At 41.6% G+C, this 27,439-nt stretch overlaps 1 protein-coding gene across 2 annotated transcripts in view; it reads left to right on the plus strand.

Annotated features, from left to right (window-relative positions):
* The first annotated feature begins 14,575 nt into the window (after window positions 1-14,575).
* Window positions 14,576-27,439, plus strand: part of foxo1 (forkhead box O1) — a 37,804-nt gene continuing 24,940 nt past the window's right edge. The window contains exon 1 of one of the 2 annotated variants that reach the window (XM_031895898.1): window positions 14,576-15,516. In XM_031895898.1, the coding sequence (XP_031751758.1) occupies window positions 14,935-15,516 (582 nt within the window). In that variant the 5' untranslated portion in view covers window positions 14,576-14,934. 2 annotated transcript variants of the gene reach the window in all.

Below are 27,439 nucleotides of genomic sequence, written 5' to 3' on the forward strand. Positions count from 1 at the left end.
GAATGAATTACTTAACCAACAGATTTATATCATATTAACTGGCCTATTAAAGAAACTTACCAAATTGGAATTTATATATATATCAGTAAATATTGCTATTTTACATTTTTTCCCTTGAGCCACCATTTAGTGATGGGCTGAGTGCTCCCTCAGAGATCAGCTGACAGGAAATAAAGCAGCTCTGACTGTAACAGGAAGTAGTGTGGGAGCAAAAGCCAGAACTCTGTCCATTAATTGGCTGATGTTACCTAACATGTGTGCCCTTGGTTTGTTTTGTGTGCACCGTGAATTGTATGATTGTAGGGGGTGGAAGGCCTTAATGCTTAATCTACGTTGTTTAGGGGGTATAGTTTTAAAGAAACAGTTCAGTGTAAAAATGAAACTGGGTAAAATGAATAGCCTGCGCAAAATAATGTAATCTATAAAGGCTGGAGTGGGCAGATGTCTAATATTATAGCCAGAATTTTAGTTCCTGCTTTCAGCTCTCTAACCTGTTAGTTAGTCAGTGACTTTAGGGGGGGCCACATGGGACATACCTACTCAGTTACTTTGTGAGCCTGCAGGTCAGAATCAAATGCAAACTAACTAAACAGTTATGTAACATATGCCCCCCCCCCCAAGGGTAAAGGGAGAGGTAGTGTTCTGGCCATTATGCTAAACATCTGCCCACTCCTGCTCTTATAGATTACATTTTTGCCTAACTAACTATATTGAAAACTTGTTTTATTTTGTGCAGTCTATTTTACCCAGTTTTATTTTTACATTGAACTGCTCCTTTAAGTTTTGTGGCATCTGAAGCTCCCCAACTTCACACAAGTTAGGGGATAAGTGGGAGGTGCCTACTCCCTTGGATAGAGCTCTGCTTAATGCTTTTTATCAGCAGTTTGTTTAAAGGGAATATAAACCACCCTTCAATTTTTTTCATAGAGTATATACATAAAGAAGCATTTTACAGAAATCTATCTATCTGGTTCAACATGCTCTCAACATGCCAAATACATAGAAATCAGAATCCTTTATTCTCTGTGTGCTGCTTTGCTACCTTCACTTTGCGTAAGTGGCAAATTTTCCTTTACTGTAACTGCAAATGAGTATGTGTTACCATATAGGGCAGGCCAGCAGCATACTGGGAAGTGTCTGCTTGGCAATATGGCACAAATGCAGCAGGAGGGCAGACAAAGTATGCTTGTTGTGGGAGAGTTCACAAAGAAAATGTGGTAGTTTTGTGGGAATCATGGTGACATTGGAATTCTGGGGAAATTGGGGGATTTAAAAATCTGGCAGATTGTGATGATTTTGCATGGGGTACCTTGCTGCTGTTACTAACTGAACTCTAGCCTAATCTGTGCAGAACTTATGACTAGCACAGATCCAGTTCATTATTTGATCTCCATATAATAAGACATATTAGCACTGGTGTAAGAATTTCTCTTTTCTTTCAGGAAGTCCTGGTACCTGTAACTTGGATTTCTGGGCAGGATGTGTTTCCTATTGACCTGGGTGGGAGGTGACCAATTTCTGTGGAGTAAGTGGGAGCAGGTTGCGCTACCTCTTTGGCCTCCACCTATGGAACAGGGCAGATAAAATAAGGGAAAATAAGTCTCCAGTATAAGGAAGGCCCTAAGGGAGTTAAGTTCTTAGTGAAGTGGGGGACAGGGTAACGTTAATGGGGTACATATATGTGGTAGGTGAGCTCCTTTTACAGTACATTTTAGAAGTGTAAGTCAGTTAGGATTGGGCTAGAAAGAACAGTTCTGAGCCTAAGTGTAAAGAAGGTGGCCATACACGTGGCGATCTGACGATGTTTCGTACGACCATCAGTCGCACGAAACATCGTAAGATCCGCCACACACCATTCAGGGCTGAATCGGCAGGTAAGGAGGTAGAAACAATAGGATTTCTACCTCCTTCTGCCGATTCAGCTCTGAAGGGAGAATTTTAGTCAGGCGCCTTCTATGGCGCCCGATCAAAATTTTCAAACTGGTCCGATCGGCGAGTCGTCCGATATCAGCAGCTTCCTGCGATATCGGTCGACTCGCCGACATGCCATACACGCACCGATTATCGTACAAAACGAGGTTTCGTACGATAATATCGGTGCGTGTATGGCCACCTTAAGAGTGGTAGATAGGAGGTATCTCCCAGGTGATACTGCCTATTAGTATATGACTTAGAGTGGATAGGGAATCAGGTTAGAAGTTTCCCTGGATGTTCCACTGGAGGTAATTCAGATCCACTAAAGGGTGTCACAAAGGTGAAGTGGGATACTGCCAAGTCTGTCCTTAGGGGAGTGTCAGTGTCTGCAATTGATTTGGCTACTTTACCTCAACCCATGTATTAGACTAAGCGGGTAATCTCTTTTTTGTGTGCTAAATAAATATCTGTTATTGGTGCAAAATCCTGTTTGTGCAGCTAAGAGGTATAGTTCTACAACACTTCTCCCTTCCTCTACACATGTATACAAGGGCCCTGCTGAGACTGAGGGTCTAATGTAACCGGTGCTCTACACCAGTTAACTGGGTGGTAAAAAGGGTTACACAGTATTCATAGGTAACTATACATATATACATATAATATAAGAATCAAAATGGAAGACAAAGTACGCCTTAGGACACCAGGGGTTAAAACCACAGCAATTTGCAGCCCAGGTTTCATTCACATACTGCCTTGGCGTTTCAAGCGTTCTAGCACATGCAGGATTACTCTTGTAGCAGCTCATTAACACTGTAAATGCTTTGTAATGCCATGGCATATAGGGCCCTGCCACTGACAGAGGAATGACATGCTGGTCTGTTACACACGACGCCGCTGCGCTGGTGTTGCTGAATATATGCCGAGTCATGTCTTTAGCTGCACAGGGAAGGCTGTTTTTCTCTCAGAGCTGCCTATTGCGTGAGCTTCACATTGCCAGCTATGACAAGAGCGAGTTCACTGGATCTGGCTTTGACGTCCAGCCACAGCAAACTGCTTCAGTCAGAATGGAGCCAGAGGAGAAGGGTCCTGCTATGAAAGCTCCCTCTGTATTACACAGGCCTTAGCGTGTGCCAGCTGGCTCCTGTGTGCTGTGCATGGACTGTCCCTGACATTCTGCTGAAAGAAAAAGTCACATACAGTTCTCGTTCTGTGCAGGAATATTAATTTTGACTGTGAGCAACTGTGCCTGGCCTACGACTCTCTAGCTGCTGGATGTCAGTTCCCAGGATTCCAGATGCTGGATGCTGTTGTAGTACAATATTGAAAGGCCATGTATTAAAATAACAGCACTTGAGAATTAAAGGCAACATGATGCTCTTGAGTCAGTTGTGGAACTATCATTCCCAGGATTCTCAGACACCACTTGGATGGAAATTCTCCATCAACATTATGGTCTTTCACTGCAGGTTTCTGTTCTCTCAAGCCCAAATTCAGCTTGATATGCAGTCCACCCCAGGCCATAATAACAGAAACTAACAACTACTAACCAAGATGTTACCCTAACTCTTTAGTTGTTAAAAAGTGTATAACATTTACGGGTTTAAAATAAAAGCTACTGGTTGGAAAATGACACCCTATGAATAGAGTTATCTTGCATATATAGTGTTATGCTTCAGCTATAGCAAGTGATATGCTTGTCTAAAATTGATTTCTGAATGTCCACTTGAAGACACGCTGGAGAACTGCCACAAGCCACCTGCATCACCCCACATTTCTTTTTTACAGTAGCTAAAAAACTGGGAAGTCACCAATATCTGAAAGAAATGTTGCAATATTTAACGAGCCCTCCGCCAAATTAAAAGACAAACAAAAGGTCATTGCTTATTAGATCTAAATATTCAATTTAGGACACAACTGTTGGGAAAAGCAAGAAAAACTAATCAGTCTGGTCCAAACATTGTGTGCCAGGAAGGTATCCTTCAACTTGCTTTGGTAGCCATGTATACTAGTCAAGTAGGAGGCTCCAGCACAAATAAAAAGTCTAGGCTGCTAAAAGGGGACACTGTATCTACCTGCCATAAGCTGAAATAGTCAGGGCCCAGAAATGTGAGGTCTTGCATCTAAGTGCTGGTGTCCTGATGAGTGACGGCCACAAATAAAATGTAGTGTAGAAACAGGAGTGCTAGGATCTCTTCAGACAGTAGCATTTAAGGAGGACCCTCGCAATAAAGATATATAGATACTCCAGCAATTCAGTAAATGGAGAACTTAGTACGCTAAATCAAGTTGTAACATAATTTTTAACATAATGTGCCCTTGATGTGCAGTAACAGCAGTAGCAGTAATAAGGGTGTTACATAAGTGCTGTTATTTAGAGTTGGACTGAACAGGACTCCTATTTGCTTATAAAGAGTAGCATGCAATGTTCCCTCTAAGCTGTGCGCTTGGGTGTACGCACCATTTGAGGCCAGTGGATACAACAAATTGTGCTGCGCACAAAGAATTTTGTGGGAAAACACAAAATGTTGTATTTATTCTGACCTGAGCACATTGAAATGCACACAAGTTTAAAATATCACACAAAATATTTTTTTTGAGCGCATAGCCAAGAAAGGAATTAAAGGGAACATTGGTAGCAAGCCAGCACACCCATTCCTTGGTTAGGGTTGGTTCCTCCTGATAGATGAATTGCAGCTCAGTTTTTTATTTAATCGAAATGCATGACAAATCTCACAAGATGAATTGCATCTAATTAGCTGCACATTTTATTTACCATTATTTCCAATCGAAGAGTTAGTCATTCCTTGCACAATCGGTTGAGTTCCCTACAGAGTGCAGTCCCTCCAGGCTTCTCTGCAGGGTCAGAATTCCTACTATTTGGTTTAATCTTAGTTCCTAAATTCACTTTATGACCACACTTTAGATTATGGACCACTGCTTACAATGCCCCTTACAGTTGAAATCTTTTGGAACTGGCAGCAGGCCACTTCCGGACATTAGCCTTTTTTTTTTTGCTGAAAGCCATCTTTGAAGTTTCCAGCATGTTCCCCTGGCCATCTTGGAATGTGTCACCACTTTCTGTTAATGCTGTTTATGACAGCTTCCAGCAGATAACTATTTAGACTTGCCTTAATCTTTCTAAATCCTGTTTGTATAGTTTGTATGACCATTTACTGGATTATTCTTTTCTTGTGCATGCCCTTACCATGGCACTCTGGCTTGACTGTGAACCTTTGCTTACAGCCTCAACCTATAGTTTCTTCTAGGAGTTCCACGTAATCTGCTGCCTGCACAAATCTTTTCCTTCTGATGAAGTTGGATCCTCACTGTTGCTGTAGCAAAATGGCCACTGGTGACAACCAGTACTGGTGGGACTCTCCAGCTTCATTCTAGGTGGATTTTGGTAGGCACCAGTGTTATGGCAACAGATGTGGAGGAAGTGTATAGCTATATATGTATAATTTTAATTGGTGTGCTAGTAAATGTGCCACAATAGAGTCAACTTTACATTAATCATTATATTCAAAGTAGTAGCTCCTTGGCACAGAAAATGTTCCTGAACTAATTATGTTCCTTGTTGGTCAACATACTGTTATGTAAAAAGTATAGCATCTCCTAGAATTTATGAGTACTGCAGGGCCAGCTTTTTGTGAGAGCAAAGAGTCATTATGCTTGAAAAAAGGGCTGTGGCCTCATAGAAGACAGGCAATGGATGCTCGACTACATAGGGGACAAATGGTGGCCAATACAGCATGTTAATGAATGATTGTTACTGGAGTAGTTAGCCTCATGCTTGATGGTAGGAGGCACAGGGTTATATGGTAGGGCTTATTCACTAAGGTGTTGCTAGCATATTGATACAGGTCATGTTTACTATATACATAATCATACAGTATATACAACACACACACACACACACACATATATATATATATATATATATATATATATAGTATAAATGACCTGCATCAATATGCTAGCATCTACATTGCTTATAGAGGAGGGCAAGGTTTTGGATGTATGTTGTGGTTTGGGGGTCCAGGAAGCCTGTGAATGTAGGGGGCCAGTGATACCAATACATTATATTATTCATAGACAGATACTGTTGAGTTTAAAAACCAGTAAATTGCAGTTTATGCACAAAATTAAAACCACAAACATAAACTTTAAATTTACACATGTCCTGTAAAACATAATGCCAGACTTCTATTCTCTCTACTGCCTGCATTCTGTTTGTATGAATTTAGTAACACTTCAATACCCATGCCATAAATATCAGTGGAAGTCAGCAAAAAAACCTTGCATCAGTTTATGTATCACTAGCAAATGTAATGTGGATTTGGAAATAGGGTATGTGCACGGGACATTTCTAAAACTTGGGGCAAAACCAAAAAACACATTTTCTACTTTGTTCATTAAAAAGCTATAATAGATGATCAGTATGCATATTTACAATAGAAGACTGTGTGTATATATTTTCTTTTTGCAGGGTTGTCTTTTATAAACCTTCCCAAGAGCAATAAAGACACAAAGTCAGCCTTATAATAAGAACCTCACAGGAAGTCAAAACCTTTTTGTGGCCATGATGGTGAATCATTCTTTCAGTAAAGCCTACATTTTAACATTTTGCATTATTCTGTACTGTTACATCTTATATCTGTTTTCAACAGATGTTTCAGTTTGCAGCAAAACTATATTAAACGCTTACCAGCATACTAGATCCTATTCTTGCTGTATTGAGCTTTATATAGGGGAAAACCTATGCATACATCATTTTATGCTACCTCTCTAATAGCAAATTTAGGGTTGTTTTATCTGGTTTTACGTTTAATTATGCCAGACCCAGGCTACATCCTTGCTGGTTTCTTGCAAGAGGGTTTACAAGCTTGTATGACGTGAGAAGAATGTGGAAAGGAAGTAAAAAAGAATGGCTTCTCTGTAGGGCCAAAAACGTATCTAAAGGCCAGGGTACTCTCACATTTTCCTGCTTGTCAAGGGGAATACTAATTCTGCCATAGTCTTATGTTATTATGTTATCTCTGGGTTCTGTGTAAAATGTGTCAGTAACACCTCCATATTGTTTAGGAAATTCCTGTACATTCATTTATTCATATATTCATTAGGCATATAAAACGGTATTACATTTAATGTTGTATAAGACATAATTTACCTCATGTATGCATTTGTACGATGTTGAGAAGTTTCTGCTTCTTAGGATGAAACCTCCTTCCTACTAATTGCAAACTGTGTCCTCTGTCGATATCTACATATTGGTAAATAAGGAAATATTGTTTTATAATTATACATAGTGATCATGTCAAACATCTAAAGTATATGTAGCCTGCATCCACCTGCATAAGATTTATATGTATATTAATTAACTCTCATCATTAACTTAAATGCCCAGACCTCCCTGCAAGGATTGCCATATCATTTAATGCAGTGTTACCCAACATGTTGCTCACCAACCTCTTAAATGCTCCCAGTGTCCCCAAAGCAGGCATTTATTTTTGAATTACAGGGTTGGTGACAAATTTTGTTTGACAAAAAACAAGATTTACTACCAAACAAAGCAGAGATTCTGCATAGAAGCTACCAAATAGCTAATCACAGGCTTATTAGGCCCCCCATGAACCTTTATGATGCCTGTGTTGCGCCCCAAGCCTTTTAACATTTGACTGTGGCTCACCAATATGAAAGGTTTGGGACCCCTGCATTAATAGATTCAGTTTTTATATGGCTACCCTCAGCACACAATCCTTTGCCAGTGTTATGTTAATGTGTAAATTACAGAATGACATTAGCTTAAATGGTACACAATTATATCTCTCTGTAGAATTGCTTTGGCAAAATTTAAGTAGCTCTACTGCAACACTGCCTGCCAAATCAATAATTATAAGCTCATATAAAAGTAAATTTGTTCGCTATTATTTTCAAAACTATAGTCTTGAAGGTGATTTTTCAATAAACTCTGTACGTACTCTGTAAGTACCAAGCTGAGACCAGAGTTGAGCCAAGTAGTATTTGCACCCAAAGGAGGACAACATGGTGGTTTGGTGATTAGCATTTACGCCTTGCAGCACTAGGGTCCTGAATGAAATCTATCTACAAGGAGTTTGTATGTTCTCTTCATGTCTGTGTGGGTTGTCCCCACACTCCAAAAACAGCTCCTCTGGGGCAGCAAATGATGTATAATCTCTGTAAAGTGCTACAGAAATGCGTTCTCTCCTTCTCCTAACAGCACCCCCACCCCACTTGCACCCTAGAAAGGGCCTCTGCTGCTGACCCCTAGTTCTGGCAATGGTTGAGAATTTAATTAATTTGTAACCTTTTTAAACAAGAATGAATCTCACTTAACTGGGTGTATAATCCCACCATACCCCAGATATTCACCTTTATTAGGCTTAAAGCAGACCTGTCACCCTAAGAAATAAGTCCAAATTATTTTCTATATTGTTAGTTGAGCAAAATAAACTTTACTTACTCTATATAAATAATATAAATCTCGTTTCCTTCCGTCTTGGAATTACTCAATCAAAGCAAGCAGGCAGGCACCATTTTGTGGACACTGTTATTAAGGCAAGCTTTGTATCATGCCAAAATCTTGTTTATGTGATAGAATGGGGGACCTGATGCCCAGGCCCATGCACTGGCTACACAGTTAGATAAGGAGGAGGGAGGGGAGAAGTGAGATGTGCAGTGACATCTAGGAAGTGCTGAATGGAAAGCTAAAGTTACTGTCTGCCCCGCCTCTATGCCTAAGGCATAGAGGCGGGGCAAGCAATATATGATTGACAGCTGTGATGTGTTTTAAATGCCTTTATAATGGGTTTGGATGTGTTAATATAAAAATGAATTTGGGTTTCATGTTTAATTTGAACAGGACTTTTATTATACAGATTTTCATGTCTGGGTGACAGGTCCACTTTAAATGTTTAAGGACACTGTCATGACACAATCACTGCCAATTTATCTATGCCAGTTTGTCTATCCTACAGCTTTTGTACTGCTACAGTGTAAGCATTGCACAGTGGGTGCTATGTAAACAAAGTATATCCTTTTTTGATGATCCCACACTCTAAAGAATCATCTTTTTGCTATTGAAAGTATTAAAGAAACTGGATTTGTGTGGCAATTCATTCTTCATTTTGTTTTCTGTCTTGATTGCTGCTTTGCTTAGTTACAGTGCTAAATATTTTCATCCGTTCTGGTTTTTTCCTTCCAATTTTCTCCCTTTTCGTCCCTTACATTTTAGAGAATAACTCTTTATCCCTTATATTTCTTTCCTGAGGGATAACCTGAAATTGGAAGAATTTCATATATAAACCAATTTTTGTTTTTGTCTGAGAAATATCCTCAGTCTATATGTTCAATAGATGCTGTTTATAACATTGCTCTACGATATCATTATGGTCACCTAATCAGACCTTGTCCAAATTAATGCTTTATTTATACATAGGAGAATGTCAAGATGTGTTTATCATGTCTTTTAGGTTGATCATATTTGAAGAACTCTTTCGTGCCAAACACATTGTGCCATTCTCTCTCCCAAATGTTCTCACCAGCCCTTGTGTCTGTTCTTAGCTATTGCAGACTTGCCATGTCTGAATTAAAATAAGAGTGTATTCGTTTCAGCCTTTAGCCATAAAAGAAATGCATTAAAGAGACGTTAAATTAGCTGGCTGGATGACCACGCTGCCTATCAACCCGACCAGGTGCATCACCCCAGTGAGTGAAAAGAAAATTTCTGGTCTCTTCACTACCTTGTGTTATAGGAAACAGACTTTCCCCTCCTGCATTTTCCATTTGGCTCATACATAGATCCTGATTACTAGTCACATTTTCAGTTTCAAGCTGCAGAGAGGCAGAACAGTAATACAAAAACCACAAAGAAAGAACATATACATCTTGTTTAGAACATTACTGTCAACTTTATACTATTAGTTCATTTAAAAGTTAATTTCCCTCTTAATTTAGGGATCTCCTTTAAAAAAAAATAAAAAAATGTGTGCTTTGGCTGATGATAAACAGTGTTTAATGCCCAGGCCTGTGAGTTCTTTTGAGGCTAGACTTCTGAGAAGTAATCTGGCATCTACTAGGAGCACCTGGACTGAAAAGGCAACAGGAGTCCTTCTGTTCCAACACTGGGTGTCTTTTTTAACTAATGGCCTATAAAACTCAGAACAGAGGTCTTCAGGCTTTTTGTGTTCATGAACCCCTTTGATTGACCCCACTTCTTAGATCATAACAAAGTTATAGTATATGAAATATCTATATCTGAAAGAATAGCAGTCACTTTCTTACAGTTACAGGAATATCCAATACAGTAAACATGCATTCACCCTTACATTTCACCCTATCTGGCCTTCATGCTGGGCCCCTACTTCCACTGCTTTCAACCCCGCAGTTTGGAAACAATTGTTTTAGAATTGTCCTTCTTCTGAGGTCTGTATAAACAATCCCCCTTCCCATAAACACAGGTTTATAGATAATTAGTTATACGGGGGAAGGTGTTAATTGGGAAGGGTTATGTAAGTGTATTAACTTCCTCCACTCTAAAGAACCAGTCAGAATATAAAAGTACTTTCAATTTCATTGTTCGAGTTGTATAAAAACAATGGACATAAATACTTTATAGCATAAGCCTTACTCATTGAATTCATATTATGTTTCTTGCAGAGTATCTAGTAAAGATACAGAGTATGTACATTAGGCTGCATTGTGAAGATTGCTGCAAATATTAACTTGGCCAGGTTCCCCAAAGAGGTAACTGATATAATTATGTAACTTGTAAAATATTTGGTCTCAAGTCACAAACACTGTGAATAGTAGGCAGAGTCTGTGGGAAAATGGAAGCATTCTGTTTGGCTGTACAACTGTGCGATGCCTTATACTCAAATGGACTGAGCTTCAGGTTACCAGATGCAGCATTGTATAACAGTGTGCATATTTCAGCTCATGTCCATAACCTATAAACCCATGAAATACATGATCTACCCCAAGGGTAGGGGTGAACAAATATGATTCTGTTGTGAAACGAGCTGTATAATTACAAGGGGTGCAACTATGCCATACCAAGAACATGAGGGGGTCACCAGAGAATAAAATAAAACTGCAATATGAAGCAAAGATTCATGATCATTCTAAACTTAAAACAATAGCACTGGAAGTGCCTTACAGATATTATACAATATACATCATCCCTGCCTCAGAGGAGCTTGCAGTCTAAGGGCCCCATCACATTTACTTGCGCTAAGGTTAATTACTGTATATCAAGAGCCAGCTGACCTACCAGTATGGTTTTGGAGTGTGGGAGGAACATAATGCCCAGGTTAGCATAGACCTCAGGACCCCAGCACTGCAACATGCCATCAGACTGATGAAGATATGGTGGAATTAGCAAATATTGATAATCATAGTAACAGATGTTAAGAGGCAGTAAAGGAGGGCAAAACTGGGGCCAGGGTTTCTACTTATGCCACTATGTGGGGCCCAGTCAGGACTGTCTAGGGGCCATCAAAACAAAGGGACCCCCTTAGAACTTTTTGCTATATCTATTGAACTTAGTATCCTCCAGAAATGGCAGACCCTTGATTTTTATCAGCTTTTTTAAAAAAAAATGTTACTATTACTATCCATGGTAACACACTTTCCTAAGCCAGGGATCTTTATATAAAAAGACGTTACATGTAGCGAAGACGCTCAGTATAGGGCACCCTCTCAGTATAAGGCTCCCTCTCTCAGTATAGGGCACCCTCTCTCAGTATCAGGCACCTTCTCAGTATCAGGCACCCTCTCTCAGTATAAGGCTCTCTCTCTCAGTATCAGGCACCCTCTCTCAGTATAAGGCACCCTCTCAGTATAGGGCACCCTCTCTCAGTATAGGGCACCCTCTCTCAGTATAAGGCTCCCTCTCTCAGTATCAGGCACCTTCTCTCAGTATCAGGCACCCTCTCTCAGTATAAGGCACCTTCTCTCAGTATAAGGCACCCTCTCAGTATAAGACACCCTCTCAGTATAAGGCACCTTCTCTCAGTATCACTGGATACCAGGAAAACTCCAGGTGGGCCCAGGTGTCAGTGGGCCCTATTGCTTCTAACTATTTAGCCTATTTCATGGTCATTCCCAATTTCTGTATGGAAACATAGACACTTGATAGATGGAAGAATAGAGTATAGCATTTAGAGAAAAGAGACTGGGATAATAAAGAGTTTGAGGGAAGAGAGGAGGAATTAAAAGTTTTTAAAGAGTGGGCCCATGGTACAGGGTTTTCTGGTGGCCCCTGCCATCTCAGTCCAACACTGATCAGACACCTTCTCTCAGTATAAGGCACCCTCTCATTATAAGGCACCCTCTCTCAGTATAAGGCACCCTCTCAGTATAGGGCACCCTCTCTCAGTATCAGGCACCCTCTCTCAGTATAGGGCACCCTCTCAGTATAAGGCACCCTCTCAGTATAGGGCACCCTCTCAGTATAAGGCACCCTCTCAGTATAGGGCACCCTCTCTCAGTATCAGGCACCCTCTCAGTATAAAGCACCCTCTCTCAGAATAGGGCACCCTCTCAGTATAGGGCACCCTCTCTCAGTATCAGGCACCCTCTCAGTATAGGGCACCCTCTCTCAGTATAGGACACCCTCTCTCAGTATCGGGCACCCTCTCAGTATAGGGCACCCTCTCTTAGTATCAGGCACCCTCTCTCAGTATCAGGCACCCTCTCAGTGTAGGGCACCCTCTCTCAGTATAGGGCACCCTCTCTAAGTATCATGCACCCTCTCAGTATAGGGCACCCTCTCTCAGTATCAGGCACCCTCTCATTATAAGGCACCCTCAGTATAGGGCACCCTCTCTCAGTATCAGGCACCCTCTCAGTATAGGGCACCCTCTCTCAGTATCAGGCACCCTCTCTCAGTATCAGGGACCCTCTCAGTATAGGACACCCTCTCTCAGTATAGGGCACCCTCTCTCAGTATCAGGCACCCTCTCAGTATAGGGCACCCTCTCTCAGTATCAGCACCCTCTCAGTATCAGGCACCCTCTCAGTATAGGGCACCCTCTCTCAGTATAGGGCACCCTCTCTCAGTATCAGGCACCCTCTCAGTATAGGAAAAAAGCAAATGGCACACAGGGCTATAAACTAGGGAACAAGCCCTTCAAAGTTTTATTGCGGAGGTGCAACGTTTTGGGGCAGAACAACCCCTTTATCAAGCATCAAGCAACCCCTTTATCATGCTTGATAAAGGGGTTGTTCTGCCCCGAAATGTTGCACCTCCGCAATAAAACTTTGAAGGGCTTGTTCCCCAGTTTATAGCCCTGTGTGCCATTTGCTTTTTTCCTAGTTGGTTTTGGGAGGGTGCCGATCCCTCCAGCAGTGTGCACCGGGCGTTTATTATTTTGGAGAGCCAGGGTGTGCGGAAAATGTCTCTGTTGTACCCTCTCAGTATAGGGCACCCTCTCTCAGTATAGGGCACCCTCTCAGTGTAGGGCACCCTCTCTCAGTATAGGGCACCCTCTCTCAGTATAGGGCACCCTCTCAGTGTAGGGCACCCTCTCTCAGTATCAGGCACCCTCTCAGTATAGGGCACCCTCTCTCAGTATAGGGCACCCTCTCTCAGTATAGGGCACCCTCTCTCAGTATAGGGCACCCTCTCAGTGTAGGGCACCCTCTCTCAGTATCAGGCACCCTCTCAGTATAGGGGACCCTCTCTCAGTATAGGGCACCCTCTCAGTATAGGGCACCCTCTCTCAGTATAGGGCACCCTCTCTCAGTGTAGGGCACCCTCTCAGCACCTAAGCCTGAGCGCGTCTTCACGTGAAGAGGACATGCAGCCTGTGATCACACAGCTGTTATCTGTAAGTGTCATTCCCCTCTGCTCTTTGGCTGCAGTTGGCTTGTGACACCCACACCTCAGTGTTTGCTTTTCCCTCACCGCTGTGTACATCCTGCCACTCTCTGCCTGGCTGGGGAAGGGACACTGGCGGAGTAAAAGGGTCGGCATGCAACGCAGAAAGCCTGGGGGGGCCATGTTGAAGAGCCGGGGGGGGGGGGGCACCTATTAAATTACAACTTCTCCCCATTCTCCGGCACACTTGGCACATGCCAGGTACAAGCCCTATAGTATCACATGCCAAGTACTACGGGTCTGTGCCTATAAACTATCTGTGACGTATTACAATTATACATTCTCCGTAGTTGCGTGACTGGCATGTACGTCTTATGCCAATGAGCCCCTTTCGTGCCTCCGCCCTGCCTTCAAAAGCGCATCCTCACCGGGAGGCGTGAAGTTAGCCATTTAACAGCACGGATTTGGGCGGCTATAATCAGCTTCCCTTACAAACTCAGCTGAAGCCGGTACCCACCCTCAAACTTAACCATGCACTATTCTAAACTAAACTACAACTCCCAGCATGCATCGGGACACCGGCTGGCGCTACGCTTCGCCAACACGCTATAGACAGAGTTTAGGGGAACTTGTGGTGTATAAAGAATAGTACAAGGTGCGCACGGTAGGTCCTGTTGTGGGCAGGGCTGAACAAAAACACAAGAAGAGAGGGCTAAGAGGGAAGCGCAATGATTGGCCGAGCCCCACCACCTTTCGTCCCAATCTGCCCCGCCCTCTTTTCCTGGGTGGGAGGGGCCGGCGCGTGACAGAGTCGCGGTGCCAGTAAAGTGCTGCTTGTTGCCGGGGGGCAGGTCGGAGTCGCTTCACACATGCAACAGGCTGCTGAGGAGTTCGCAGCGCTTTGTGCGTGGGTCTGAGAGCTGTGACGCAGGGAGTCCAATATTTTGGGGTAGCGCTTTGTTTACTGACAGCTCTTCGGATCTAGAGCCTCACCGGACTGGCAGCTTCTCTCTGACAGGGAGACACCCCCCCCCCCGCCAGCGGATGAAGTGACTGAAACTTTCTATTTGTTGCTGTGCTGCCCCTGACTGTACCACTCTCCCCGAGGGGGGGTGCCCACCTGTAACACTTCTCCCGGTGGGTAGCCCCCTTACTGCCCCGGTGAGTGGGAGCCAGCCATGGCTGAAGCGCCTCTGCCCCCGCCACCTGGGGTGGAGGTAGACCCGGATTTCGAGCCCTTTTCTCGGCCCAGGTCGTGCACCTGGCCCTTGCCACGGCCGGAGTTCAACCCCAGCAGTTCGGCCAATTCGTCCCCGGCACCTTCCCTGCAACCGGAGCCGGCAGCCGGCAATGTGGACTTTCTGAGCAACCTGAGCCTGCTGGAGGAAAGCGAGGACTTTGACCCGGCAGAGGCGCTTGGAGTATGCGGGGATTTCCCGTGTCAGGATATCCGACAGCTTCAGCCCCCTGTGCCCCAGCAGCACCCCCAGCAGCAGGCCGGCACTCTCTGTGCCCCCTCCGTGCCCTCCGCTCTGTCCCCGGCCTCCTCCCCGTCCCCCCTGGGAGCCCAACAGCCCCGCAAGAGCAGCTCCTCTCGGCGCAACGCCTGGGGCAACCTGTCCTACGCCGACCTCATCAGCCAGGCGATAGAGAGCTCCCCGGAGAAGCGGCTCACCCTGTCCCAGATCTATGACTGGATGGTCAAGAGTGTGCCCTACTTCAAGGATAAGGGCGACAGCAACAGCTCCGCCGGCTGGAAGGTAAGCGGGGCACTACCCACCTGCCTCTCCCCTTCTGTCTGTGAAAAGATGCTGAGAGTTATAGCTCAACAACCTCTTCAGGGGTTACAGGTTGTCTACAATTGTCAGCATCTTAAAAAAAAAAAATCGATTCCTTCTTAGCTGATTAAGGTGGTCAGTAGACTGATTAATTGAATTTTATTAGTATATTATTTAGGAATTTCAGGCAAATCTGAGACTTGCAGTTCTACAACAGTGGTAGGGGTTCAGCTTTAAGATTGGTGCAATTCCCTTACTCCCCCATAGGGCCCAACCTTCCCACATTGCAGGGCCCTGGCTTCCAGTCTGCTGGCTGCCTGCACCAAAACCTTTTGCACCTTACTGAATATCATGGCATTCCGCTTGCTGTGTAGTTGCCTAAGAAAGTTGTTTATTGTTTCCAAGGTGTTGCGGGCTTGGACCCTTTGCTTTCATATTATTCACCACATGGCAAAGATGCAGCATCTAAGTGCATCCCAATTGAGTTCCAATGATATAGCCTGTTGAGTGTAGAATACATCTGAAAGCCACCCAGCCGTAGTCATGTGGCAACTTAAGGTTTGGGAGGGGGGGCAAATTGTGGTTTGTTTACTTTTCTTTCTAAAACCGGGCATAACCAGAGGGCATGACTTTAATTCTTACTGTGTCTGTGGCACACTTGTTGCATAAATCTATGTATGTGCTATAGGCAGCCTTCCTGTTTGTGAACTGCATTTTGTAGGACCTTCTAATGGTGGTGGGGAGAGCGGGGAGCTTTAGGCTGGGCATTTATGGAGGTGGCACCAGTAAATGTTCTCTGGTCATAAGACATCAGTCAACGTCTTTTAAATCCTGAGCCTTTTCCGTGGGTTGTGATTTCCTAGGAAAATTTGGAAATTGTTAAAAGCCTAGCAAACAGCCACTCTGTCTAGGGCCCATTCAGCCCATTCTTACCCTATAGAGCTTAATTGACATGGATTTGCTAACAGCTTTTGAACACTTAAGGATAGCGGTGTTGCACAATCTGCTCCCTAAAGGCTGGGGGGATAGAGGGGGAGCTAATGCTGTAACCGTTCTACGGGTAGAGGGGGAGCTAGTGCTGCAACAGTTCAATGGGTAGAGGGGGAGCTCTTGCCGTAACAGTTCTATGGGTTGAGAGGGAGCTAGTGCTGTAACAGTTCTACATTAGTTTCCCATAGTTTGGCAGCAGCTTTCTTTATAGGCTTCTAAAGAACCCTGACTGTGCGAATACCTGCAGAGTTGCTCATTGAGTGTGTGTGTTTTGGTGGTGATAGGTATCTATTGTTATTATATCTTATCAAGTGCCAAGACTGTTGATGGAAGTGAATGGGTTCACATGAAATCACACTGGCAGGAATGATACAGGGGACCTTGCTCAAGAGACCTTGCTGTGTAAGGGTGGCTAGAGTAGACTATTTTCACTGTACACCTGACTTGCAGCATACAATAAGTACAATTCTAAATAAAGCAGTCATTATCCATCACAATAATTATCATGGGGCCGACTCTGAGATAACATTTTTAAAAGGTCTCCTGGGACTCCAGTGTCATGTTACCAGAAAAATCTTTAAGACAGCTCTCCGGTTAACTAGCCCCTTGAAATTAGCGGTAGTCATTGGGGATGCCAGACTGGCTATCCTCCAGCTGGTATGGACTACAACTTTAAGCATTTTACTGATGCCTGTGGGAGTTGCAGTCACATCCGGATGCTTTATAGCAAGATTGTCATTATGTTTATCTGAGTGATCTTCACCCTGTGGTTTTCTTGCTGATGTGGAATGCTGGGAACTAGTTTATCAGCTGGAAAAGCCATCCATGGTTTGAAGATTTCTATCCTATATAATCTCATGCACAAAATTATCCTGATCTTGTCCCGCATTGTGTGTGTGAGAGAGAAGACCCTCACAATAGTGCATTGTTTTCAATGACAAGTCCTTTCCACTGTGTATTTCCTCCTAGTGTATCCTCAGGAAGGATAGACATTTCTGTTTGATGTCTTGTAATGACCTTTTAAATAAGTATTTGTATCAAGAAATGTATGTTTTACCTTTAAGATAATCCTAATCGCCCGTTTATCCCCCCCCCTTTATTTCAGTGCAGGAGAGAGTACTTGTTGGCAGACTTGTTACAATGTAATGTTGTCATCCTTGGAATAAATGTTGCGAAATCTGGTGTAGAGTATAATTGCTGTAAGCGCTTGTCTCAGAACCTCCCATGTTTTTAGGGATTTCCTTCAGCCTGAAAAAAACATTTCGGAAAAGAATGTGGCATTACCACAAATAGATCATTTTTGTCGTTTCGCTGCGCTTCTGCCCTTAAATGAACTGCTTTAACTCTGTAGGAACCGTCCCTTAGTTTTATTGTCTCAACTCCAAGATGTTACTCATACCCCCCACCCGACCACTACGTTCCGGTGCAGTTTTCTTCTTTTGAGATCTTGGTTAAATAGCTCTCTACAGTATAAAGAAGATTTCTGATTTATCCTGCCTTTTGTTTAGTATCGTACACTTGAAGCCATGGTTAAGTTCAAATGGCTCATTACCCATCCACGAAACTCAGCATTAGTCACAGCTTGCCCTTTGGAATGGATGTGATCTCTCCATTCTTGGCTATACTGGTAAAAACCTTTCTACTTTTTTTTTTAATTTATTTAAAGAGTGATTTGGTTTAGGTAATGACTATCAGGAGTTAGTCATGTTAGCCTGCAGGCAGTTGCCAGTTTGCTGAGGCCAGAGACCGTTTTCTTTATAAAATTCTTTTGTCGTGATTATTTTCTTTCTCATTTTCTATATCTAAAAACGCCAAGCTCTCTCCTGAATTAGGAAATATGCCCATATACAGTGTGGATGGTGTCTGCACATGTGTGTGAGCAACTTTCCAAGTATATTTATTAAAAACTTTCAATGCTTTTAAGTTATTTTGAAATGTAACTGCATTTTCTGCACTGCTGGTTATTCCTCTTGAAACAGCGCAGCAGAAGTCAGCCTTGCATGGTCTATTAATCAACTGCTACATTGTTTCTAAAGTCAGAACCACAGAGGCAGTGAGCAGTTATATTTGCAATCAATGATGTTTTGTAAAAAAATATATTCATTCTTTAGCCAGCATTTTCAAGGGGATACAAACCCAAAAGTAAATCTGATAAATATAAACCTATAGGGACACTGCACAATTCAAAGGTAGTGATTTGCTAAAGAGCTGTGTGGGCACTGCCACCTAATGAACCTGTGACCTTTATCATCCATGTCCAGGGTTCTAATCCCCTGTAAGTTCCTGCTCTGCTGGTTAAGTAAGTAAGTAAGTCACAGGTCAGGAATGGCAGCAAACCCTGCACGCCAGAGGCGTCTTCCAAGGAAATGTGCCTGCTCTTTATACAAATGTTCCTTTACATTCCTTGTGGGATTTAACTTGTCTCACCATCCAAAAGATATGCGAACCTTTTCATTGCCACAAAGGCAGGCAGCATCTCCTGCCAGAAATTGTATCAACTGTTCAATGAAGTGGGGATTGTAACATACGGTAGTGACCCATGACTCGAAACTTTCCCTGTTAACCACATCATAAAAATGTGCCTATAAATAATCTTGGAGGCTTGGAGGGAAGGTTAAGGCATAAAACAAGTGTTCTTTTGGACAGTGTGTTCATTTAAAAGATTTATTACAAAATAATTGGCAGCAGGAAACGGAAACAGATATTAATGGGGGTATGCTATTTTCTGTCTGACTGGTTTCATAACATAAACCAATGTCACACATTTTCACCCAGACACTGGCAGTGTTCTAGCTCAGACTGATCTCATTCATTTTATATAATCAGATCATTTTGGTGTCGCATAGAATTATACATAAAAACAGGGCTTTTATTTCATTGTGTAAATAGACTTTGTTTGTGTCTAATTACTACCCTGACCACTGATGTTTTGGGCTGCATGACCCTATAAAGTCTGTGACTTTTGTTTGTAACAGAGAATTGCTGTAAATAAGGTATATCACATAACCAGGCCCAATCTTTGATTCACAACAGGCCCTGGCAATTCAAGTACAAAGAGGCCCAAGCAGCCCAATAAATAGTGACTGTCTATGGCATCTTACAGCAGCCCCTCTGGCATTTGTCAGTCTGGGCCTACACACAAACTATATTTCCCCTAGTATCTATTCCTGCTGCAGCTGGCACTTGCAAAATGTCTTGGCCAAAATATGGCTATACTTAGAATCTGCAATGTAGAAAGGATCATCAGCACACCTAAGCCTTGCCAATATAATAAGCCTAGTACAAAGTATGAAGGGGCAGCACCCTCCCAATGCATAAAAAATAAACTTTGCCAGCACAGCAGAGCATATGCAAGCATAATGCTATATTTTGCTTATATATGTTGCACTCTTTACTGGTTAGTATGCCGTGTATGAAAGGCACAGGGTTGACCCGGCTTACATAAGCTCTGTAGTGCTTGTGTTGCATATTCTTTATATTTAGAATGGACAGTGACATGTCTTAGCACTTTCAGGGAAACAATTTCATGTGCAAGCTACAGTAAGTGGACCACAGAGACCTTATCCGCACACCCTAACCTTCCAAAAAATTCTTTTGTCCGGTGCACACTGCTAGAGGGATCGGCACCCTCCAAATACACTGTAGCAAGAAAAAAGCAAATGGCACTCAGGACTGCTAACAAGGGTAAAACCCTTTTAAAAGTTTATTGCGGAGGTGCAACGTTTCGGGGCAATGTGCTTGATAAAGGGGTCACATTTCCCCGAAACGTTGCACCTCCGCAATAAACTTTTAAAAGGGTTTTACCCTTGTTAGCAGTCCTGAGTGCCATTTGCTTTTTTCAAGCTACAGTAAGACCAGGGGTGCATGGAGAACATCATAGGCTTTTTTCTGCATGGGTTTTTCTTGTTTTTTTTTACCAAGGCAGAGGAAAGCCTATCCATTGACAGGCACAGTGTCTGTCTTTTCTACTTATTGTAGAAAATAGACCTTGTTTTATTTAAAGTTGATGCTCACCTTTGCATTAACTTTTATTATGTCATAGGCTTGTCTGTCTTTTTTTTTTTTTGTTTGTTTGCAGTTTTTATTAGTTTCAAATTCTTTGTATTTCTATTGTGCCTCTTTCAGTTTATCTGGTTTCATGGTTGCTGACCCTGGCTATCCAAATAAACTGTTGCCCTGTCAGGTTACAATTTAATTATTTTTTTAATTGCTTAATTGAAGTGAAGGCAAATTAGAAATTGTTTTAGTGTACCTCTGTAAATAGCATTCTAAATGTTTCAGTTCAAGGTAAAATTCATTTGTTAGTAGTCTATACATCCTTTTTCCAAACTGGTTGCATACAAGGCATGTTTTGTGTTGATTTCTAGTACAGGTATGGGATCCCTTATCTGGAAACCCAATATCCAGAAAGCTCCAAATTACGGAAAGCCTGTCTCCCATAGACTCCACTATAAGCAAATAATTCAGATTTTTAAAAATTGATTTCCTTTTTCTCTTTAAAAATAAAACAGTGCTTTGTATTTGATCCAAACTAAGATATAATTAATCCTTACTGGATGCAAAATAATCTTATTGAGTTTAATTAATGTTTTATTGATTTTTCAATAGACTTAAGGTATAAAGATCCAAATTACGGAAAGACCCCTTATCCGGAATACCCTTGGTCCCGGGCAGTCTGGATAATGGGTCCTATACCTGTACAGGTATCGGACCCCTTATCCGGAAACCCATTATCCAGAAAGTTCCGAATTACAGAAAGGCCATCTCCCATAGACTCCATATTAATCAAATAATTCACATTTTTAAAAATGATTTCCTTTTTCTCTCTAATAATAAAACATTACCTTGTAATTGATCCCAACAAAGATATAATTAATCCTTATTAGAGCAAAAACAATACTATTGGGTTTAATTACTGTTTAAATAATTTTTTTAGTAGACTTAGGGTAGGAGATCTGAATTACGGAAAGACCCCTTATCCGGAAAACCCCATGTCCCAAGCGTTCTGGATAACGGGTCCCATACCTGTATTTGCATTTGATTTACTGAGCAGAAGATTGGATTTTATATGAAACAAAGCAGGAGAAACTTGTTACACAGTACTGTAGAGGAAATAGCAGGGGTGGAGTAGACTGATAAAACTCACTAATGCAGCAGATGTGAATACTATTAGCTTGAGTTATAGAATGACTAATGCCCAGTAGTCACTTCTGAACACTCACCTAACATTTGCATTGGATGTATTTGCGAAGGCTTTTCATTCAGGGCAGAGCCTCCATATTGATGAAGGAGCCAAAATCAGGTCATTTCTGCAATTGGGACAGGACCACCCACCATTCACCCACTGTGTCCTATTTGCCCCCACCTAAGGACACCTGTGTTGCCAACAATATCACCTTTATCAGTGCCCTAGGCTGACTTACAATATACCCATACTGAACCCCCTACTTGCTAGCATATGGCTTAGTTTTGGTTGATGTTTTAGCAGTAGGGGGCCCTGCGATTGGTCCAGTATTATTGTGGGTAGTCATATTTTATTTTCTTTATAACAAAGTGATGGTAATAATAATGAACTACTTAGTTACATTATCCATTGAGATATTTATGTTTATTAGAGATTACCTTTCTGGTAGAGTCTGGTAGAGATAATTCCAAGCACTGCAATGGAAATTTAGTTTTAGGGGAAATGTTTGGGTTGTGCTGTAGCTTTGGTCTTGTTTCACCTAGAGGGCCTCTACTTCTCATCCTTGCTTAACCAGTCTGAGGGATGGGATTTCTGCTCAGAGGCACTCTTAAAGGAACAGTAAAACCAAAAAATGAAAGAGCTTTAAAGTAATAAAAATATAATGCACTGTAGCCCTGCATCAGTAAAACTGGTGTGTTTGCTACAGTAACACTACTATAAGTTATATAATAAGCTGCTGTGTAGCCATGGGGGCAGCCATTCAAGCTGGAAAAAAGGAGAAAAGGCACAGGTTACATAGCAGATAACAGACAAGTTCTGTAGAATACAATAGTGTTTTATCTGTTATCTGCTATGTGCCTGTGCCTTTTCTCCTTTGAATGGCTGCCCCCATGGCTACATAGCAGCTTATTTATATAAATTATAGTAGACTTTCTGAAGTAAACACACAACGTTTACCAGTGCAGGGCAGCAGCACATTATATTTTAGTTACTTTTATACACTTTCATTTTTTGGTGTTACTGTTCCTTTAAAAACCTCATTAATGGCTTGCGTTTAAGCTTTCCTAAGCGACCATTTGGATATTCTTCTGTGTGAGGCACAAATCATAGTCTTATGTTATTACTGGGTTAATTTCAAAATTATCAGCTATGGGAATTTTAACTTAATTTAAAAAAAAATATGTTTATACTGGAAAATGTTGCCACTTGTTCATATGCAGGATTGTGGCTGGATGAATGCATGGCACCTGCTCCAGTTCCACACAGGATATGTTTTTCTGGGTAGCCTGCGACCATAAATCGCTTCCTATTTGTTTTTTAAATTCCTGTTTTTGCCGCTATGTATTCTGTAATATGTTGGAAATACACGCAAACAAATCATTTTGTGCTGGAGAACTCCAGGGCTTCTGTTTTCAGTTGGCAAGTGGGGTAAAAAGTCCAAGGACACACTGGTACAATGAGCATTCACTGGCTGATGATGCATTCGTGCTCTTGTATGAATAAAATAGCAAGTACTGTATAGTGGTGCCTTTGGTTTCAGCCCTCTTTAAGATTTATTGCCATTGAAATTCCATGATTGTCATATACTTTGTAAGATAATCTATTTATTCTCAGCTCTTTTCTGTTGAGAAGCTGAGGGTGTGTGACCTGATTTATCCTTTCCTCACAACAAGAAGCAGAAGACCAGTTTGACTAGATTTTTTTTTCAAACTGTTGGAGATTTGAATAACTGCCCTGATCTTACATGTGCAGGTATGGGACCTGTTATCCAGAATTCTTGAGAAATGGGGTTTTCTGGATAAAGGGTCTTTATGTAATTTGGATCACCATACTTTATCTGCTAAAAAATAATTGCAAAATGAAACAACTCCCCCATAACGATTCATTATATCTTAGTTGAGATTGAGTACAAGGTAGCGTTTTTTAATTATAGAGAGTTTATAGGAGATGGCCTTCCCATAATTTAGAGCTTTCTGGATAGTGGATTTCCAGATAATGGTCCCTATACCTGTATAATATACAGTTAGCATGAATCTCTAGTGTTGTCCAGCTCATTGCAGTGTTTCTACATTAAGGGTTAAGAAAGCATTTCACCTTCAGATGAATTAACCCACACCTCATCCTCTAAATTGGTTGTGCTTTGCCCACATTTTTTATGTATAGTATGCTTCTATATTTAAAATACTCCATTTCTGGAAGAATATATTTGTGATGGTATTGTAAATGTATTGGTTTATGATTCAGCTTTTGCCATTGCCCTTTCCAAATATTATGTCTGCATTTTGTTTGATTAAGTCACATGATCATTTGGGGTGAAGCCACATGAGCGATTCCTGGGAATTTTGCCCGTGGCAACACTTCTTGGAAATGTGGTGGGTTGTGTCCCATTGACTACAGTGCAGGCATGCAAGAGGCTATTGCCTGAAATGAATGCTGGGTAATATGACCGCTACAAGCCCTAGGTTGCTTTCTGTCTAACATTAAAGAGAATGTTTAATGATGCAGAGATTACTTTTCTGAGACAACTTGCAGTAGGTCTTCATTTTTTATTATTGGTAGCTTTTTGTTCTGCAGCTCTTTAGTTTGGAATTTCAACAGCTATTGGTTGCTAGGGTGTAAATTACATTAGCAACCTGGTAGTTGTTTGAATAAGAGGCTGAAATATGAAAAGGAGAGGGCCTGAAAAGTTGCTAAGAATTGGCTTTCTTACAACATCCTAAAAGTTAACTGATATGTGAACAATTTGCTAAACATCATTTGTTATAGGGGCACCAATAACCTGATTTTTATAATATTGCCAATTTTGAGATTTTTTAAAACAACCCAAAATAATTTTTAAATAGCGAATGCACAGTATCTATAATCATTTTTGGGTTCAACCAAATACTCCACAATCTCAGCTGAGTACTGAACAAATCCAAACGCTAATGTACATATTTGCTTTTGAGAACAATCAAAACAATTCCATCAATTTTATCCAAAAAAAATGTTCATTTGTTCAAAACTTTAAAATCACATTCATTTTGGCTGAAGATTTAGTATTTGGCCACTATTGTAACTAACTTATCCTTGTGAAATAGTCTGAAATAGCACTTAAGGGGGAATTTACCATTGCTCAATTTTTTTTCGGTTTGGGATTTTTGTTGCCGAAAACCCAATTTTGTTACAGAAAAAAAAAGGGATTTTTTTTTTTTGTGTGTTTTATTATGCATCAAAACTGCGGAAATCTGTATGAAAAATGCATCAGCTAAAACTTGTCCTTCACATGGAATAAGTCGGCAGATGTGCCTTTTACAGCTGGAAGATCTTTCTTTGCTTTGTGGTTTTAGAGGGTTTCAGGTTTTTTAATGCTAGATTTTGTGCAACAATTTAAAAAATGTGCATTTTTCAAGTTCTTTTCTGAGACTTTTTTTCTTATAAATGGCTGACATTTGGTGAAATATAAAACCAGGAAGATGCGAATGTTAATAAATGTTCACCTTACTCTTGCTTTGATAGCATTCTGTGTAGCGCTTTGAGATTTTTGGATCTGTGCCCTTATTTTCCCTTTACTTTTGGTGTCACCTTTTGTAATGTGTCTACCAGCATAGCTTGGATTTAACCTTTGGTTTCTGATTGCTCATTTTACATGCCATTGTATTCTAACCTTCAAAAGTAGTCTGCCCTCTCCTTGAAGGTGACTTCACCGGAGCCTTTAGTTTCAGATGTCACGCCGCGCTGATGCCTGACATGCAGTTTCAGGGATAGGTAATTTCCTCATAGCGCCTCTAAGCTTTAGCCCCACCTTAGCTGTGAGTAATACATTCCTTTGGTTACTCACTGCCTTCTACTGTTTGGCCTTCTTGCCGCCCACCTGTCTCCTTGCATTCATCACTACTGAGCCGCCCTTTTCCGTCTCTATACGTCGACTGTTTGTAAATAAGAAATGGTACCTTTACACATTTTCATATCTTTTAATATAAATAGCTTCTGTAATGTTTTTAATGTGCAGCAACCCTTTGGGGTTATTATGGGCACCAAGATTTTATATGCTAAAAAGAAAATGATCTTAGGAAATGAACAAATGTAAGTAGGTTTACAGTCTTCTGGAGACCAGCTATGCTGTTCCCAGGTAACCAGCACAATAGTTGCCATTGTGGCCTTCTGACTTTCACTCTCTAAGCACTGACTTCACCTCCCAGGGAAAAATGCTTAGCCTCAGACACCCAAGGTGTGGCTTAAATGACTGCACCTAACGGCAGCCAGGTAAAGAATTGTGTAAAATCATCACTATGACAGTATAATTCCTCTCCCCACCCTCTTTCATGCAACATCAGTCCAGCATAACCTTGATTGGATAATGTAACTGTGAATTATGCTTTCGTTTCTGGAAAGCGAAGATTTTATGCTTGATGAAGAAAACTAGAAAGACTAAACCATTTAGAGTAGACAATAGAGCAATGGTCAGATAACTGTGGGTCTGGAGCTGCTGAATGTGGCCCCTCTGATCAACCGTGATGCATGTCCATGGCCAGATAGAACAGTAAATAAATAAGTTTAAATGCTTATCTCTGTCATGTCTGCCTTGTTTTTCCTTTGTTTGCCCCCCCCACAATTTCGTAACCACTTCTAATATTGCTGGTTACTAGATAGAGTAATGCCATTGTTCTCTTAACCTCTTATTGCTTTTCTGCAGACCTTTTACTATATTGTCAAGAAAATTATTACTTCTTCTTAAAGCCTAGGAAAATAACAGGGTTGTCTAGTCTGCTTCTAGAATTGGAGCACTGTGCCACTGTGTTAGGCGTCGATAGACCTCGCCTTGCTAAGCTGCAATTAAACCGACTTTTAACTTCACAAGACCTTTTTTTTTTTTTTTTTTGTAGCTAAGGTATTTTGAAGTAGTACAGTAATCCCTGTGATCACAAAAAAGGGGCAGGAAAAAATTCACACTGGTGCACTTAAGGAGAATTTCTGGGGCATTTCATAACATAAAGGATTCCTATTTATGGCATGTGTCCAGTGCTCTGTAATGCAGTGTCATTAAAAAAAAAAAAAAAAATCAGATAATTTTTTATTCACACTATAGTAGTCCCTGGGCATTTTTGTAGAAGTTAATCTGTAGTGATCTTCTGTCTTTTCTTCCGGTGTGGGCAGATTGATGCATTTGTGTTTAAGTTCGGCTCTAACTCTACTATGCATTAGCCTGCCTGGGTCGGAACAGAGAGGTGATGGAAGAAGCTAAAGAAGACTGTAACAATGGACTTCTACAGACACCTCAGGTGGGCTCACTGGGGAAATATTGTCTTGTTTGGCCACCTTGTAAAACTATTGGATCTATATAATGTAGTTCAGCTTAAAGGAGAAGAAAAGTTAAAAATTATTTGGGTGTGCCAAATGTTAGGCACCCCCCAGTGATTGTAATCACTTACCTTTTACCCCAGCCTGATGCTTCTGTTAGGAGAAAACTACACCAACACAGATTACCTGCAGCAAGTATTTCCTCTTCTTTCTTTCTTCTGTCTTCTGAATCCCGGGGCCAGCGCTTCTGCAGTAGAGTTTAAAGACAACTTTTTTGTTCTGCTGTTTACTCTACTGTGCATGCGCGCAATGGCAGAAAAAGGAAGAGGAGACACTCGCTCATAGGGTACCTGTGCGTATCGCCTCTTCCTTCTGTCCTCGCATGGGGTTAAAGGTAGGCGATTAAAGTCACCTGGGGGGTGCCCCTAATATTTCGGCACCCCTCGGTGA

This window comes from Xenopus tropicalis, chromosome 2, assembly GCF_000004195.4.
Source record: "Xenopus tropicalis strain Nigerian chromosome 2, UCB_Xtro_10.0, whole genome shotgun sequence".
Lineage (NCBI taxonomy): Eukaryota > Metazoa > Chordata > Amphibia > Anura > Pipidae > Xenopus > Xenopus tropicalis.